This window comes from Azolla caroliniana, unplaced genomic scaffold (genome assembly GCF_043228905.1).
Source record: "Azolla caroliniana isolate FFs.n. ecotype wild unplaced genomic scaffold, voAzoCaro1.0.p SCAF_10, whole genome shotgun sequence".
NCBI classification, from domain to species: domain Eukaryota; kingdom Viridiplantae; phylum Streptophyta; class Polypodiopsida; order Salviniales; family Salviniaceae; genus Azolla; species Azolla caroliniana.
This window is the reverse complement of record NW_028230445.1, coordinates 16393335-16408170: the sequence shown is the minus strand read 5'-3', so window position 1 is coordinate 16408170 and position 14836 is coordinate 16393335. Positions and strand designations below refer to the sequence as shown.

At 36.5% G+C, this 14836-nt stretch overlaps 1 protein-coding gene across 1 annotated transcript; it reads left to right on the top strand.

Annotated features, from left to right (window-relative positions):
- The first annotated feature begins 5510 nt into the window (after nucleotides 1–5510).
- On the top strand, nucleotides 5511–14596 carry LOC147859205 (NADH dehydrogenase ubiquinone complex I, assembly factor-like protein (DUF185)). The gene is made up of 10 exons (XM_087325995.1): nucleotides 5511–5883; nucleotides 7337–7401; nucleotides 9154–9297; nucleotides 9380–9490; nucleotides 10554–10788; nucleotides 10895–10953; nucleotides 11091–11143; nucleotides 11221–11452; nucleotides 12423–12531; nucleotides 14178–14596. The coding sequence occupies exons 1-10, from the start codon at nucleotides 5529–5531 to the stop codon at nucleotides 14438–14440; spliced, it is 1626 nt and encodes a 541-aa protein (XP_087182121.1). The 5' UTR covers nucleotides 5511–5528; the 3' UTR covers nucleotides 14441–14596.
- The last annotated feature ends 240 nt before the right edge of the window (nucleotides 14597–14836 follow it).

Here is a 14836-nt window from a genome sequence, read left to right as displayed (position 1 = left end):
ATTGGTGATAATTTAGTTATACATTATTGTATTTATACATGATTTTCTCTAGCTTACTTTTTTACAGTTGAATTAATCCAAGTATACTTTGATTGGTTGCATGATCCTTGATGTAGGTGGTGTTCGGCAAAAACTACAATTTACCTTGTTTATACATTATTCCTCCATCGAAATTTGGTTAGGAATTTGATTTTTGACATCTAAATGTCAAGGCGAATAACAAATTTAGATCATGCATGCCAAATTATGCTAAATGATTCATATTGTTAGTGTGAGTTTATTTTAATCATCAGCCTCTTAGTGGGAGTTGACTGTTGTGTGCTTCACTAAAAGGTAAAACTTTGTTATTTTGACTTAGGCTTCATTTTGATGCTAGCATCCCAATTCTAAATGAGCAAGGAGTGCATCTCCATGTCCTTCACTTTGGCCATGTACTTGTGGACTCTCCTATTGAATGGGTCTCACCTCAACTCTAAGAGGCATCACTATGTATGGAGTGGTTGCCTGGACTCCAAGGTGGTCATGTTCGAGGACCATCTTCTACACCTCCACGATGTTGTGCTACCTAACTGTATTTATTTTATCAAGCCCACAAGAGATTGAATGAGAGAGAGAGAGATAAAGAAAGGTCGAATATGCGCAGCTCTAAGGGTTTAGGGTTTTACTTTGTCATGGTCGATTTGGGGTTTCTCTTCTTGTAATTGCTGCTAAACGAACATATGAATGAAAAATATTCTCAATGAGTTAAGGAGGATCATATGAGTACAAAGGTTGCAGAGAGAAGTAATTTGTTGATTGTAGAATGTTGTGGGAGTGTGAATGAATATGAAATATTGAAAAAGCAAAATATTAATGTCATCATATGTTGAGGCTTGTGAAATAGATGCAAACATGGAGGATATTGGAATATTTTAATATCAAGGTTGGTAGAGCAAAATGAAGAAGAAGTTAAGGAATGTGTCGAAGAGGAAGTTATGGATGTGGATATCGATGTTATGTCAATGTTTAAATGTTTTGACATGTTTTACAATTGCATTGTCGCTCTATTATTTACTATAAACATCCTTTAATCCCATGGATTAAGCAAAAGTTGAATGCAATTATTTTGCCTAATTGTGATTAAGGACTTTTATGGTGTTGTATGGTGCTCGTCAAAGCATCAAAGTGCATTGTTTGAAAAGCTCCCAATGATGTAGTGTTCATATGTGGTTTGTTATGTGCATCTAATAAAGTGCATTTTCAGTCCATCATATGTAGTGTGCATCTAATGAAGTGCATTTTTGGTACATCATATGTAGTGATCATGCATGGTTTACTATGTGCATTATTGAAACAAGAATGTCATGCTTGGGTGACAATGGATTGTAAAGTATCATTTTGTGGCCATTGTTGCCAGGTTTCGTGTCTCATATGGGTATGTTGTTGGTTTTTTCTTGAGCCAAATCCTTGAACAATTGTAGATTTTTCATGTTGTGGGACACAACTCATAAACGTCTAGAAGGAGGTGACTTTATTTCAAGCTTAAGTGGTAGACATATGCAAGCAATTATTTTAAATGCGATCAATAGGGGCACTTTATGACTAAATGTCAATATCATGTACAAGTTACAACCATCAATGGAGAACCTTATTGGAGATAAGAGAAAGGAATGAGGTTAGAGGGATGTCGCGTTATCAATTGTTGATATTGTCAAGGATGAGGGAAATTCTAATGGGATGGGTCATAACGATGATCGAGGTAAAAGCCAAGGTTTTGTTAGTGAGAGTAAGAATCCAAATACTAGCCTAAATGTAGATGTAGTATCTAATAAGAAATTATGTCAAGTACAAGGTAAGATAAAAGGAAAGGGTCTTGCGATGCAAAGGGAAGAGTCCAATAATAACAATCACACTTTCTCACAAGGTTATTCAAGAATGGAGGGACCTAAGAAAGGTCAATGGAAAAGAAAAGTTTGTGATAAAAGGTTACCTTCCTGATTGCAATTTGATTCACTAGGTAGGGTTGTGCAACCATCAAATAACCTAGGATTTTGTAACGGAAGTGATTGATGTCAAGTTTAAATAAAAAGCTTTGAGGATCTAGGACATCTAAAACCTTATGCAATGTTGGAACATGTGTAAGTACTTTTATAGATGCAAATGTTTGTAAGGAGCAATAACTTCAATAAAGTTGATACCATGAAAGTGATATTATAGAATATGATATGGACATGTTCACCTCATCATACATACTTATTATGACAAACTTTTTAAGTAGGGAATGGGATATATTATTTGCAGTCGGACATAAGTATCATGAATCATGATCTAAAATTATTATAATGCATTTATGTGGACATTCCACATTTTATGTGAGTCAACATTCTCATCATTATTCAAGTGAAGTGATGATTGTGCAGGACAAACATTGCTCACAAAGTTGTATTGTAGCGATCTTTCTAGACGGTTTTTCTTATGGAAGTTACTTGTTTCAATGAGGCGGTAATGCTACTCAACATATTGCGCTATGATCTCCAATTATTCAAATCTTATAAATTGTTTGTTTAAGTTTTTTATGGGTCATTTAATGTTTGGGTTAATGGATGACAAACTACTTTACATCTAACTAATGGATTCTCCCGAGCAAACAAATTTGGGATCTGATGCCTTCAAAAGTTGTGTGTATGGAAATGTTTGCATGATGCATCAATCTAAGATTGGGTTTATTTTTCAATTTACACAACAACATCAAACATATAGTAGTTTGGATAGAATGTGTGATGAAGCAAATTTCATTTGATGTATGACAAATAATTTTCATAAAAATAGCTTGATATGTTAGTTTTGCAAGATCTAGTGTTGTTGTATCATTCCCCACATGTTTTTGGGTTCAATAAGCAAGTGACAAATATGTATAAATCTTTACTTAAAAGGCCCCTTTGCATTTTAACTCTTTGTTATTTACACTTCTTTTTTTTATGCTTGTATGGAACAAAGTATTGTTACAAAGGTGTGTAAGAATGAATGGGTTGGATGCATTGATGATTGGATAAATCATCACAATATATTAGAAGACATTCATAGGGTTATGGGTTGATTCATGCTAAAGACACAAACATTTTATCAGTAAAGTGTCAGAAGTTCTCATTAGATATAATGTGTTACCAATACACATATACTCCTCGTGATGAAGAGTTATTGGATGTACAAAGTCAAATATAGGATATTATCAAACAATTATATCGTCAAAGCTATCAAAGTTCAAAATTACAACAATTACAAGGGTGGGCATATAGATAATCAATCTCAATCCCACAAGTTCTTCATGCATTACAAACTCTATATGCTCGATCTACTTAATGTGGTACAAGTTAAACAAGCTCCTTTGGATGACTGGTGAAATGGGCACACTAGGTTTCAAGCTTTTCGATATCTAAAACTTTTGGACCAGCCATCCCATTTTGTATATTCCGATTTTGTATATGGCGGATTTGGTGTAATATCAATTTGTATCGATATCATAATTCTTGGCAACCAACCATCCCATTTTGTACATGGTATATTTGTTGTATAATCACTATTCAATATTCAATGCAAGATATTCGGTGTGAAACATTATTAGTTGCCATAATGAGGAAGCAATATTTTGGTGTATATGGTGTCAAAGTGTATTTTGAAATCATGACATGTATAGTCAATATGGTGTCAAAGTGTATTTAGAAATCGTGGCATAAAAATGAAGTGTATGGTCAATATGGTGTCAAAGTGTATTTTGAAATCATGGCATGAAAATGAAGTTTATGGCCAATATGGTATTAAAGGTCAACATGGTGTCTATACGTATATATGGTAGTCACCAGACGAGTAGCTCTATTCCAGGTTGGAGGCTGGCTCATTAATGAGTAGCCTAACCAAAATCACCATAGTCATCCAACTACCTACAATGATCATATTTAAAGATCATATTGCCCGACTTTGGACCATCAATTTTTACTTAATTTTGCCCTTAATTTTTCTTAATTGTGCCCTTAGTTGGTTGTCCTTCATTGAACATTATCAAACATCCTAATTGCTATCATACATACTAAGATATTGCGATCATGTTGAGAGATGTAGATTTCATATTTGTAATGTCTAAAGACGAATTAGAGGAAACATTGTCATGTTCCACAACATCATTAACATTTGAGGAAGACAACGAATCCAAGGTATTGTTCCCAAAGGTATTTTGTGTTGCCGTGATGTATATGATTGTCATCACACAAGTGTGCCTCAACAAGTTCATCATTGCACTCGAAGGAGAAAGGATTCATCGCGATGTGGGTGTAGTTTTCATGTCAATGTTAGATTGAACCATGGTTAAGCATGCAGCCATGACCATTTATGTATATGGACTTCGTAGTGGCCATGTTTTAGAAAGTAGACTCGATGTGTACCATTTGCCGGACCACCTAATGTCATATGGTGTTGCAAATATGACCTATTTGATGTTGGGTGTGCAAGGCATGTTGCACGGATGAGCATGTGAAAAAGAATATATCACAAGTCCAAGGCTAGTCCATTAGAACTTGTGACTTTTAGATTCTTTATGATACCAAAGGAGGTTCATACAATGGCTAATACATTAAAGAATAAGAAAATGCATTGTCCGAAGTTGATTGGTCTTTGATGATGCAAGATGCCTATGTAGTTCAAGATTTAGGGAAAGTGGTTCATGTGAAGCCATACTTGCCTGGTCCAAATGGATCTCCATCCCAACAACCATTTATATTGATACTACAATGTCAAGCTTTGTGTCAGGCTATGGCTTTGAGTTGGGTTACAGCAATCAGAGAGTTGGGCTACTGGTGACAGAGGCTAGCAAAGTTGCGCTATCAGAAATTCGTGCGCATTTTTAGATAAAGATCTGACGGTGCAGATCAAGCGTGCCCTCGAAAACGCATCATGCACCGTCCGCCCATTGATGGCCACGATTCCCTCGCCAGGAAGGCCTCTCTATGACTTGGTAGTAGATAGACACGAGCGCGTGCGCGTGTACTACACACGCATACGAGTTAAAGGGAACATGAAAGGAAAAGAAAGGAGAGGAGAGGAGAGGAAAGAGAGAATGCCGAGAGGGGCACCGGATGGAATAATGGAAAACTCAGGGTTCCTCCTCCTCCTCCTCCTCCTCATGTTTCTTGGTGGGCGAATGAATGATTTGAGTTGAACGTAATATACTCGAATGCATTGGCAAACATTCCCTTTTTCATACGAATGCATATGTTATCAAAACATTCTCATGTTTAAAAAAAAAAAAAAACACTATTTACCTTATCTTTCTTACCTTTTAAAAACAAATTTACCTTATAATAAATAATGAATACAAAAAAGTAAGGTATTTACCATACTTTGAAGGGTGTGTACCATACGCGAATGTGTTGAAACATTCGCGAATGCGAGTGCACGTATGGGATGATGGAAGGTTTTGGAAATGTGAACAAAAGAAGAGCAGCAGGAAGAGAGAGAGAGAGAGAGAGAGAGTTCTGCGTTTCCTCCTCCCCCAGAAAATGGTGGCTCGCTGGTCCTCCGCCATCGCTCGAACCTTCTTTGTCGGACTCAGAAGTATCAATACCAGAAGAAGTAGAATAAGAAACTCTGATGCGACTCCTCTCCATAGCTTTCTTCTTCCTCCTCCTTTGTCTTCTTCTGGTCTAGAAACTTATCGTAGAAATCCCGCTCCTTTTCTTCATCGACATCTCTGCTCCCCCTCTTCCATCTCTGATCATGAAAAACATGAAAAACAAGATCAACTTCATGACGGCGATGTTAGTCAACATAATCATCATCAAGAGGAAGCAGAAGCAGAAGAAGATAAAAGAAGCTTCATCAGTATTGACAGAACTGGGCTTTCAACTGCTCCAGGTAAGACTCTTTTTTTACCTCTCATTTTGTAGGTTCTATTTATTTTTTAGTAACCACTCTGCACAGCCCCCCCCATACATGGTCTTACGACTTTTGGAAACATCTGTTTTTCAAACGATTATCTGGCCTGGCCTGGCCATAGGCCTGCAACTCATGGATAATAACTGGTATATGTGCTATTACCTCTAACTTGGGAGGTTGATCGAGCTCTGGCGGCTTCACATAGAGCAGACCTAGGTTTGCTTTGGTGCAACTGTGGAATAGTTGGCAGACGAATCCGTTTCAACATCAGTATGCAAAATTGAATGTGGCATTCCCACCCCTTATGGCTCTTTGCAGTCAATTACTTTTCACAGAAAGAGTATAAAAATTACCTTTCTCCCCCTCTCATTTTTAGGTTCTATTTAGTTAATCAATTATGAGAGATTGTCCTCATTTTAGTCTGTTCAACAATTCCATAAAAGAATATTTTTGTTTTTTATTTATTTACTTCTAGTTAAATCCTCAGTTTAGCCCTTCCCACAACATCAGATAAGGATCACCTTCTCGGTGTAGGTTTATTATTATTATTTAGTTTTCTCATTGCAGGCCTTTTTCCACAACTCCAGGGTAAGAATCCTTTTCTCTCATGTTAGTTCAATGTCTGTCTTCTGATTTTAGGTTCCCCTTTCAAAGGAAAACACCAAAGTACACCTCATATTTAATAAACTCAAACTCAAAACCTCTGACATATTTTCCTTTGATAGCCGGAGGAATCATTAGAGAAGGTAGTGATGTACATTGGCCCAAAGAAGGAGCTTTTTCTTTTTCTATATGCTTTTGTGTAGCATGTTATGGGCATTCTTGTGGCAGCCTCAATGTGCGTAATTAGCCTACTTACATATTAGTATGGGTGGGCTCATTGGCCCAAAGAAGGAGCTTTTTCTTTTTCTATATGCTTTTGTGTAGCATGTTATGGGCATTCTTGTGGCAGCCTCAATGTGCGTAATTAGCCTACTTACATATTAGTATGGGTGGGCTCATTGGCCCAAAGAAGGAGCTTTTTCTTTTTCTATATGCTTTTGTGTAGCATGTTATGGGCATTCTTGTGGCAGCCTCAATGTGCGTAATTAGCCTACTTACATATTAGTATGGGTGGGCTGTGGTCGAGGTGGACCATGGAATTATATATAAAGGAAATGCATTCCATTGTGAACAAATTAATAATCTAACAATTACCATACTCTTTGGTGGTAGTGTTCAAAGTGTTTCCTCTAGTGCACATCTGAGTCCCAATTGACATGTTGGTCACTTATGAATAGGATGGAACACATCTAAGCTTCTGACAGGAAATTAGGGGTTCCTTGCTAATCCATGTAATTTAAATCTTGATTTATTAGGAAATTAAACATTTGTTTAACATTTAATTGAAAATTTTCTCATTCACATACTATGCATTCTTTGTGCTTACTAGACCACTGCCATGAGAAACTGGTAGAAGAATCAGCTATGGTGAAGCACATAAAGTCATTGATCAAGGTATGTACTTTTTTCCTTGGTTTGAAATGTAGCATTTTTCTCATGATTTTGCATGTTCTGTTGATATAAGACCATGAATAGATGAGAAACATATGCTGAAAATATTCACACAGTATACAGAAAACAGCAAAGTACGCAGTATTTTACGTGGAAACCCTAAAACGGGAAAACCACGGGCAGCAGACTTTCACTATAAAACAGAAGTACAGAAAGAAAAGAAACAGGTTACAAATATCTGATAAAACAGAGAATACCCCTTAGGGTTTTAGGGCAAGTTTCACTAAACTGTGCCGCCGCTCACTCTCTCTCTCTCTCTGTTACACTCTATACAGCAGCTCTATACAACACTTTGTTATGTTCAACTGTAACTAGTTTTCCCTAGCTCTTCCTATTTATAGATAGGGATATGTTATTATTATTATTATCTAATAATAATAGTTGTTAATCAGCCGACTGATCGACTTGACTATCTGACCTATACACAAGTCAGCAGTCCAGTCGACTCTCATGTCGACCATCCAGTCGGCCCGACTTGTCGGCTCTGTCTTTGGCTTGGATCATCCATCCAATACAGTCGACTGATCAAGTCGACTCTCCATTTCCTCTAAACCTGTCGGCGACCCTGTCAACTTGCTGGTCTATCCGACCGACCATCCAATGTTCGGCTCGTCAATTCAATTTGGTGATTCGACTGCTGACTTCTCCCATAGACTTCGATTGCTTCTCTCATAGGAGGGACAAATTTCTAACATGTTCAGTGTCAGGCAATCTGTCAATGTTTGTTCCTGCCTCAGGATTTGTGCACTCTTTATATGATCATAAATATCTATTCCTCCCATAGTGTAGTTTAGAAATGTTGTCCTCTAGCATTAATGAAGGGATGCTATACATATCTTACAAGAATGGAGAATGAAGAGGTCCTGCATTTTGTAACAGTCAAGGCTCAACCCTAAATGGATGAGCAACATGCACAATTTTTTGTTCATTCACCCACAACAAAAGAAATGTTATAGTAAAACAAAAGTAATGGCATCAATCTGGAAATTTAACAACCTTATAAGACAATGATGGAGATTCTGCAATGCATGCTCTGGGATTGAGTGATGCTCTATATGAAGTACCGAGATATTTGATGTCTTTACAAGGAATATAATGCTATTTTCATATAGCAAGTTGAGTATCACATACATGCAAAGCTAACAACTATATGTGCTAACCATACTTCTCCCAATGGATGATGCCAATGGAGTTTTAGAGCCATATAGCCGTGCATAAGTCTTAAACACTAACCAATATAAGAGTTATTCACAAAGACAGAATGAGGCAATATAAATAATTTGATTGGCCCTATGATTTATGGCCATGCTGCCTGCATCATGGCTTATACTCAGATTTGTTTCCTACTTGTTTTCCCTTTGGAAGGACTACTGATTATTTGCTCATGCTTCCTGAGCTAGCATTATAAATTGTAGATCTATATATCACGGTTTCTTAAAAGAAGAGAATGGAATGTGTTGATTGTTAGTGGATGGACGTGGATATATGAGTTGAAATATGATCACTGTTGGAGTTGGGCGAACATCATCCAATGAGTTGGGCACCTTATTGTGTTACTGAATCATTGATTTGGAGTTTCTGTGAATTGTATTTATTTGAACATCCTAAGCATTTTATAGACAATAAGTAATTTGTGACGCAGATGCTTGATGAAGTTACCTTATGTAAAATTTCCTCATTAATGCGTTGCTGCAGTTTCGAGGTGGTCCAATATCTGTTGCAGATTACATGGAAGAGGTTCTCACGAATCCAAATGCTGGCTTTTATATGAACAGAGATGTGTTTGGAGCAGGTGGAGATTTTATAACTTCACCAGATGTTAGCCAAATGTTTGGAGAGGTTGCTACATTTTTGGGCAAGCTAAATATTCTTCCTGTTCTCATTTGAAAATGTTCATTAGATAAAGCTACCTTTCTTTCAGCTTGTTGGCATATGGAGCTTGTGCTTATGGCAACAAATGGGACAGCCTAAGAAAATAAATTTGATTGAATTGGGTCCTGGTCGTGGTACCTTAATGGCTGATTTCCTACGGGTACAATGCTCTCTAATTACCTCTCAAATACTGTGCTGTGGAGGCAATTAACCTTTGTCAAATACTTTCTATCGGATAGCATAAACAGTGTTCTGCATTTGTTTTAATTTTTTCAACTTGTGGGCAACATAGTGAATCTCCTGCCAGGCTTATTCTCTCTTGTGCACCATCATGATAATAATGGACTCCTGTATTACTTTTATACACCTTACTTTAATACACATTTAGTTTATAAAACACTTTAGGGTTTTCAATGTTTCATAAATTCATTTAGTATTCCTATACTTAAACTTCAGCACCCTTTGCTATAAGAATGACATGGGCTTCTAGAAGCAGGTAGGTGAACTATGGAGTACTGAAAAAGCATGAACCATGTTTCCTTAGTGGAAAAGTTTGTCTTGCACAAACATCCAAAAAGGGGTCCCATGGATAAGGGAAGTATTCTCCTTAGATAAAGTTACTTCTATAACTGTATAAAAAATATTAACAGGAAAAATGGATTCTGACCTTGTTGCTGGTAGTGTAGAAGTTAGATATATCTACTTATATGTGGTATTATATTGATCAAAGAATGTATATTACCCCCTTTGGTAATATACGTTTTCAAAATGTAGAAGTTCAAAGTGTGTCTGAACTGAAACATGAAGCCTGAAATGCCTGAGATGTTTTCTAATTAGCCAAAAATCTCAACTGAAACTGTTTTCGATTTTCTGACTTTCAGTATTCAAGATAAGTAAATTTGTCAATTTCTAATGATATGTATACTATACATATGCTTTATCAATACATATATATCATATATTAATTATATACGCACGCATAGCGAGATATTTCGGTTTGGCATTTCACTTCAGCCTCTGCTACTGGTGAAACTAAGGGTTTCAAGGGTGAAAAGTTTCAGGGCGATGGTTGTCTCAATTGCATCCTGATTTTCATATACTTAAAAGTAGACAAATTATAACATGTTAAGTTAGACAAGGAGGTTCTATCTTCATTTACAGATCATGTTGTTTTATGTAGCATATGAAATTTAATGCCCCTTGGTCTTCTTATGCTTGGGCAGGGTGTTTCAAAATTCAGTGACTTTACTGATTCAATATCAGTTCATCTTGTAGAGTGCAGTCCTGCATTGCGTGCGATGCAGCAGAAAAAACTTGGCATTGTTTTAGAACAGCAAGAGGTCAATACAAATCTGTGCAAGGATGCTTCAAGTCAACAGAACCCTCAAAACTTGGCGAGCACGACTTTCAATTGCAGTTTTTCTTGGTATGCTGACTTGGAACAGGTTCCACGTGAAGGTAATGTTGATTTTGCTATCTGCTACAACCACATATGTCCTTTGTTTTCCTTTTGGCTTGACTGTTTCACTAAGTGATTCTAATATATTTTGTTTTCTGATTGCAGTTCCAAGTATTATTATTGCTCATGAGTTTTTTGATGCTTTACCGATACACCAGTTTCAGGTAAATATCCAACTTCACATTGCAATATTTCTCCACTCATCCTAGGATGTTGTTAGGAAGTTCTTTCGTACCTCTATGAATGCAGGAACTCTTTGTAACGAGCTGAGCTGAGAAACTCATGTTGTGGCTTAATGCAGAAATCTTCTCGAGGCTGGTGTGAGAAACTTATCGATGTGGATGAGACATCCAAGTAATGTCTGGTATCATTGTATTTTCCATGTACTAAAGAAAATTTTACTAAATATATATTATTATGTGTTTATATAGGCATGGTCTACGTTTTGTACTATCACCTACGCCAACAACAGCAAGCAAACTTTATCTAACTAAACGGTTCAAATGGGCTTCTCTGCAAGAGAAGGCTGAGCTTAATCAAGTTGAAGTGTGTCCTCAAGCTATGACAATGGCACATGAAATTGCAAAGAGAGTTGGAAAAGATGGTGGTGGTGCTCTTGTCATTGACTATGGGGAAGACAAGATGATTTCTGACAGCCTTCAGGTTAGATATGAGTTACTTTAGCGGTATACTTTTGTTTCCCTGTAGAGATAGTTAGATACCATGACATATTAGAGAATCAATCAACTCACATTCTTGTATATATCTCAAATCTGAAAAAGGCCAAGGAGGTGAGTATCATAAAATTTTCCCAAATCCATGAAGTTTTTTCTCAGAAGTTTAATTAAAGTGGTAGTGCAGATGGAAAACCAAGAAAGAAATGCCACATCTGCCACAGAAGCTTTAAGGATTTTCTAAATAATAGGAGTTTTTTTGTGAGATTTGAGGGGCATGGTTCTTGTGGATAAGAGATATGACTTGAAGGCAACAAGATTGAGTGAGTTTTTATGAGAGCATGGTAATCCAAGAGGAAATAAAAGAAACAGGCAAGACGATCCTTTTAAACATTAGTTTTGAACATTGAATTGGTTTCCTACAACTTCTATCCCATACTTCCTGTAAAGTCATTTCCTCGCAACGCACATACAAATGGAACCCACTATAATAAGTCAATGTTTGAGTTCACGGAAAGTTTTCCTGCTGGGAGATTGAGTTACAAGAGGAGAATCATAAACTTACAGATTATCTCATTGAAATCAAAATTAGGTCCATTTCTTTGGAAGGCAAGGTAGACCAATGCTACTATAACAAAGTGTTTACAAGATATACCTATGCAACCATAACAATGTTCACTGAAGTAAAAGAATGAGCAACATAAAAGAGAGGAAAGGATGTTCCATATCTCCAAATAGGTAAAATTGTTGGAAGTTGAGGTGAACAACAATTTAGTATAGAAAAATATGATAATTACTAATAGTTTTTTTTGAATCCTAGTTATGTCACCTTGTGCTATGCCCATTTGTAATCAGTATATTGTATGAGAATGGTTGGGTAAAGAATAAGTAGACTTCTACAATACATTTGACATCTCTTGAATACAATGAGTAACAATACATGTCGATTATGTATGTAGGGCATAATCAAGCACAAATTTGTGGACGTGTTACAAGACCCTGGGAGTGCAGATTTAAGCGCTTATGTAGATTTTGCTGCCATAAAACATGCTATCAAAGAAATTGCAGGTATGTGTATTTTTATATAGGTATTGTGAATTTTTTTTACTGAAAAAAAGGCTTTTTCACTGCTTCTACAATTGTAATAATTAAAAGACTTGATATATGAACTGCATTCAAGAAGTTGTATCTGTAGTGGAACTTAACAAAATGATCCTTGGAAAAGCTCAATGCCAGATATTTCCTGCTTCCAATATTTTGGTCTTTTCTGTGGAGATCTGTCATCATTCCGATGCATAACAAAATTGTTAAATAATCCTTCCATTTCCAAGCTATAGTACTGGCAATATTTGTAAGCCTTTGAATTGCTTGATCAAGAATTATTTGTGCTCTTTTGTATCTTATGCAAAATCATTTAGAATCTGAGTCATTCTGCACTGAATTCTATCTGCCCCTATGCAATCTGACACATGGAACTTTGTGAAATTAACCTGGAAAGAAAATAGTCTGTTGTGCATCTGACGAATCAATCTGATAGCAAGGAAATAGTACAGCAATTGTAGAAGGAGACACAAGGATATGATGTATCACTGCTCATTCACAAATTCTGAATAAAGGGCTGCTTCTTGTACATCTTGCAAAGTGATCTGATAGCAAAGCAATAGCTACAGGATATTGGGTAATTGGATGCAATGATACTTATCGTTGCTCACCCACAAATTCCAAGAATCTCTTTGGTGGTTATGCATCTTGTGCAGCAATCTGGTAGCACCTTGATCCTAGCATACCCTAAAATTCCTCTTCATGGTTTGGAAGTTATTTTCTTATGCACACCAGATGGTTTCCTACAGTGGAGACATTTTAGACATACCTACTGTGCCACAATATCATGCTTCTTACATTAACTGTGAAGATATCTCATGCAGTTACAGGAGATTGTGTTGGGAAAGAACTAGAGAGGCATTTTCACAATGAACCAAGAATCTTTATCCCTAGATTGATGCATGTCTGTAATTGCCAGCTTTGATGAATGTAAAGAATGGCTACAAGCTGTTTAAAATGAAACAGAGAAATAGATGAAATTCGTATTGGATGGTGGAGGAATCCAATTGTTAAGAGTTCTAAGTGAAGGGCTCATGGGATAAATAATGATGCATACATCATAGCACTTTAATATTGCTGATTGACTCATGATTGAAATGTCTTGGTATATGGCAAACTGTACATGATTGAACACCAAATAACTCCAGTAACTACGAGGCTAAGTAATTTCCTCTCTAAAAATAATGAAGTACTCCTGAACATTTTAGTTTCTAAAGTACCATTAAACTGGAATGCTGGAAGGACCATTCTTCAACTCAAATAAGAGTGTTCTGAGTTCTCTGCTATGAAGTTCTTGAATGAGAAATTCCGACATCTAAGAAGCCTATCTGTATTTTAGTTATAACTTGTATTTGATTTAGGGTTAGCTCATTTAGATTTTAGATTTTAGATTTTTTTTTATTGCCCATAAAGAAGGCCAGTTTTGACCTATGGAACCAGAGAATACATGTGTTCTTGATATGTGTCTCCTTCCTAATTTGATGTGAGGGGAGAAGAACTGTAGTATTATTAATAGAAGTTATCTGTATGACAGAATATAATAATAATGTTGGATTGACACGTACTAGCAGTTTATTGCCTGCCTGGAAATATGTTGTTTGTTTACTTTTCAGCTGGTGCTGATGCCTTTGGACCAATTACACAGTCCCAATTTCTTGGAATGCTTGGAATTAATTTCCGCTTAGAGGCGCTGCTGAAAAATGCTAGTGAAGATCAAGCAGAATTGCTTCAGTCAGGATATTGGAGATTGGTTGGTGATGGCAGTGCCCCTTGGTGGGAAGGTGAAGAAAAGCTTGCTCCTATCGGAATGGGATCTCGGTATAAAGTCCTTTCAATAGTCAATAGCAGTCTCGGTGCTCCACAATGCTTTCAATAGGGCATTGTAACAATGCTCTGAAGATTTTTTTTTAACCAAAATAAAAGACTAGGATAGTCAGAACCAATCCTCATCAATTACTTTGAAAAGGACTTTTGGAAATCTACATATGATTCGTCATACAGTTTTTATCAAGCTGTATTTTTTGGTGGGTATTGATCTGGGGTTTGAGATGTTGAAATATCATAGTTTGCTGAACCGTGTTCCTGTGGCTATTCTGGTTTTGAGGTTCTATTTGTGTTGTTTGTGGAGATAAAAAAACTCGTCAATGTTTTTTTATCAAAGTGAATGTTTTGCAAAGAGAAAATTTCTCTTAAAGGTGGCTATCTGAAAAGAGGTCCTATTTCAGTTGATCCTAGTTTCCACAAAGATCATCTTCCTGATTATGTAATGTAT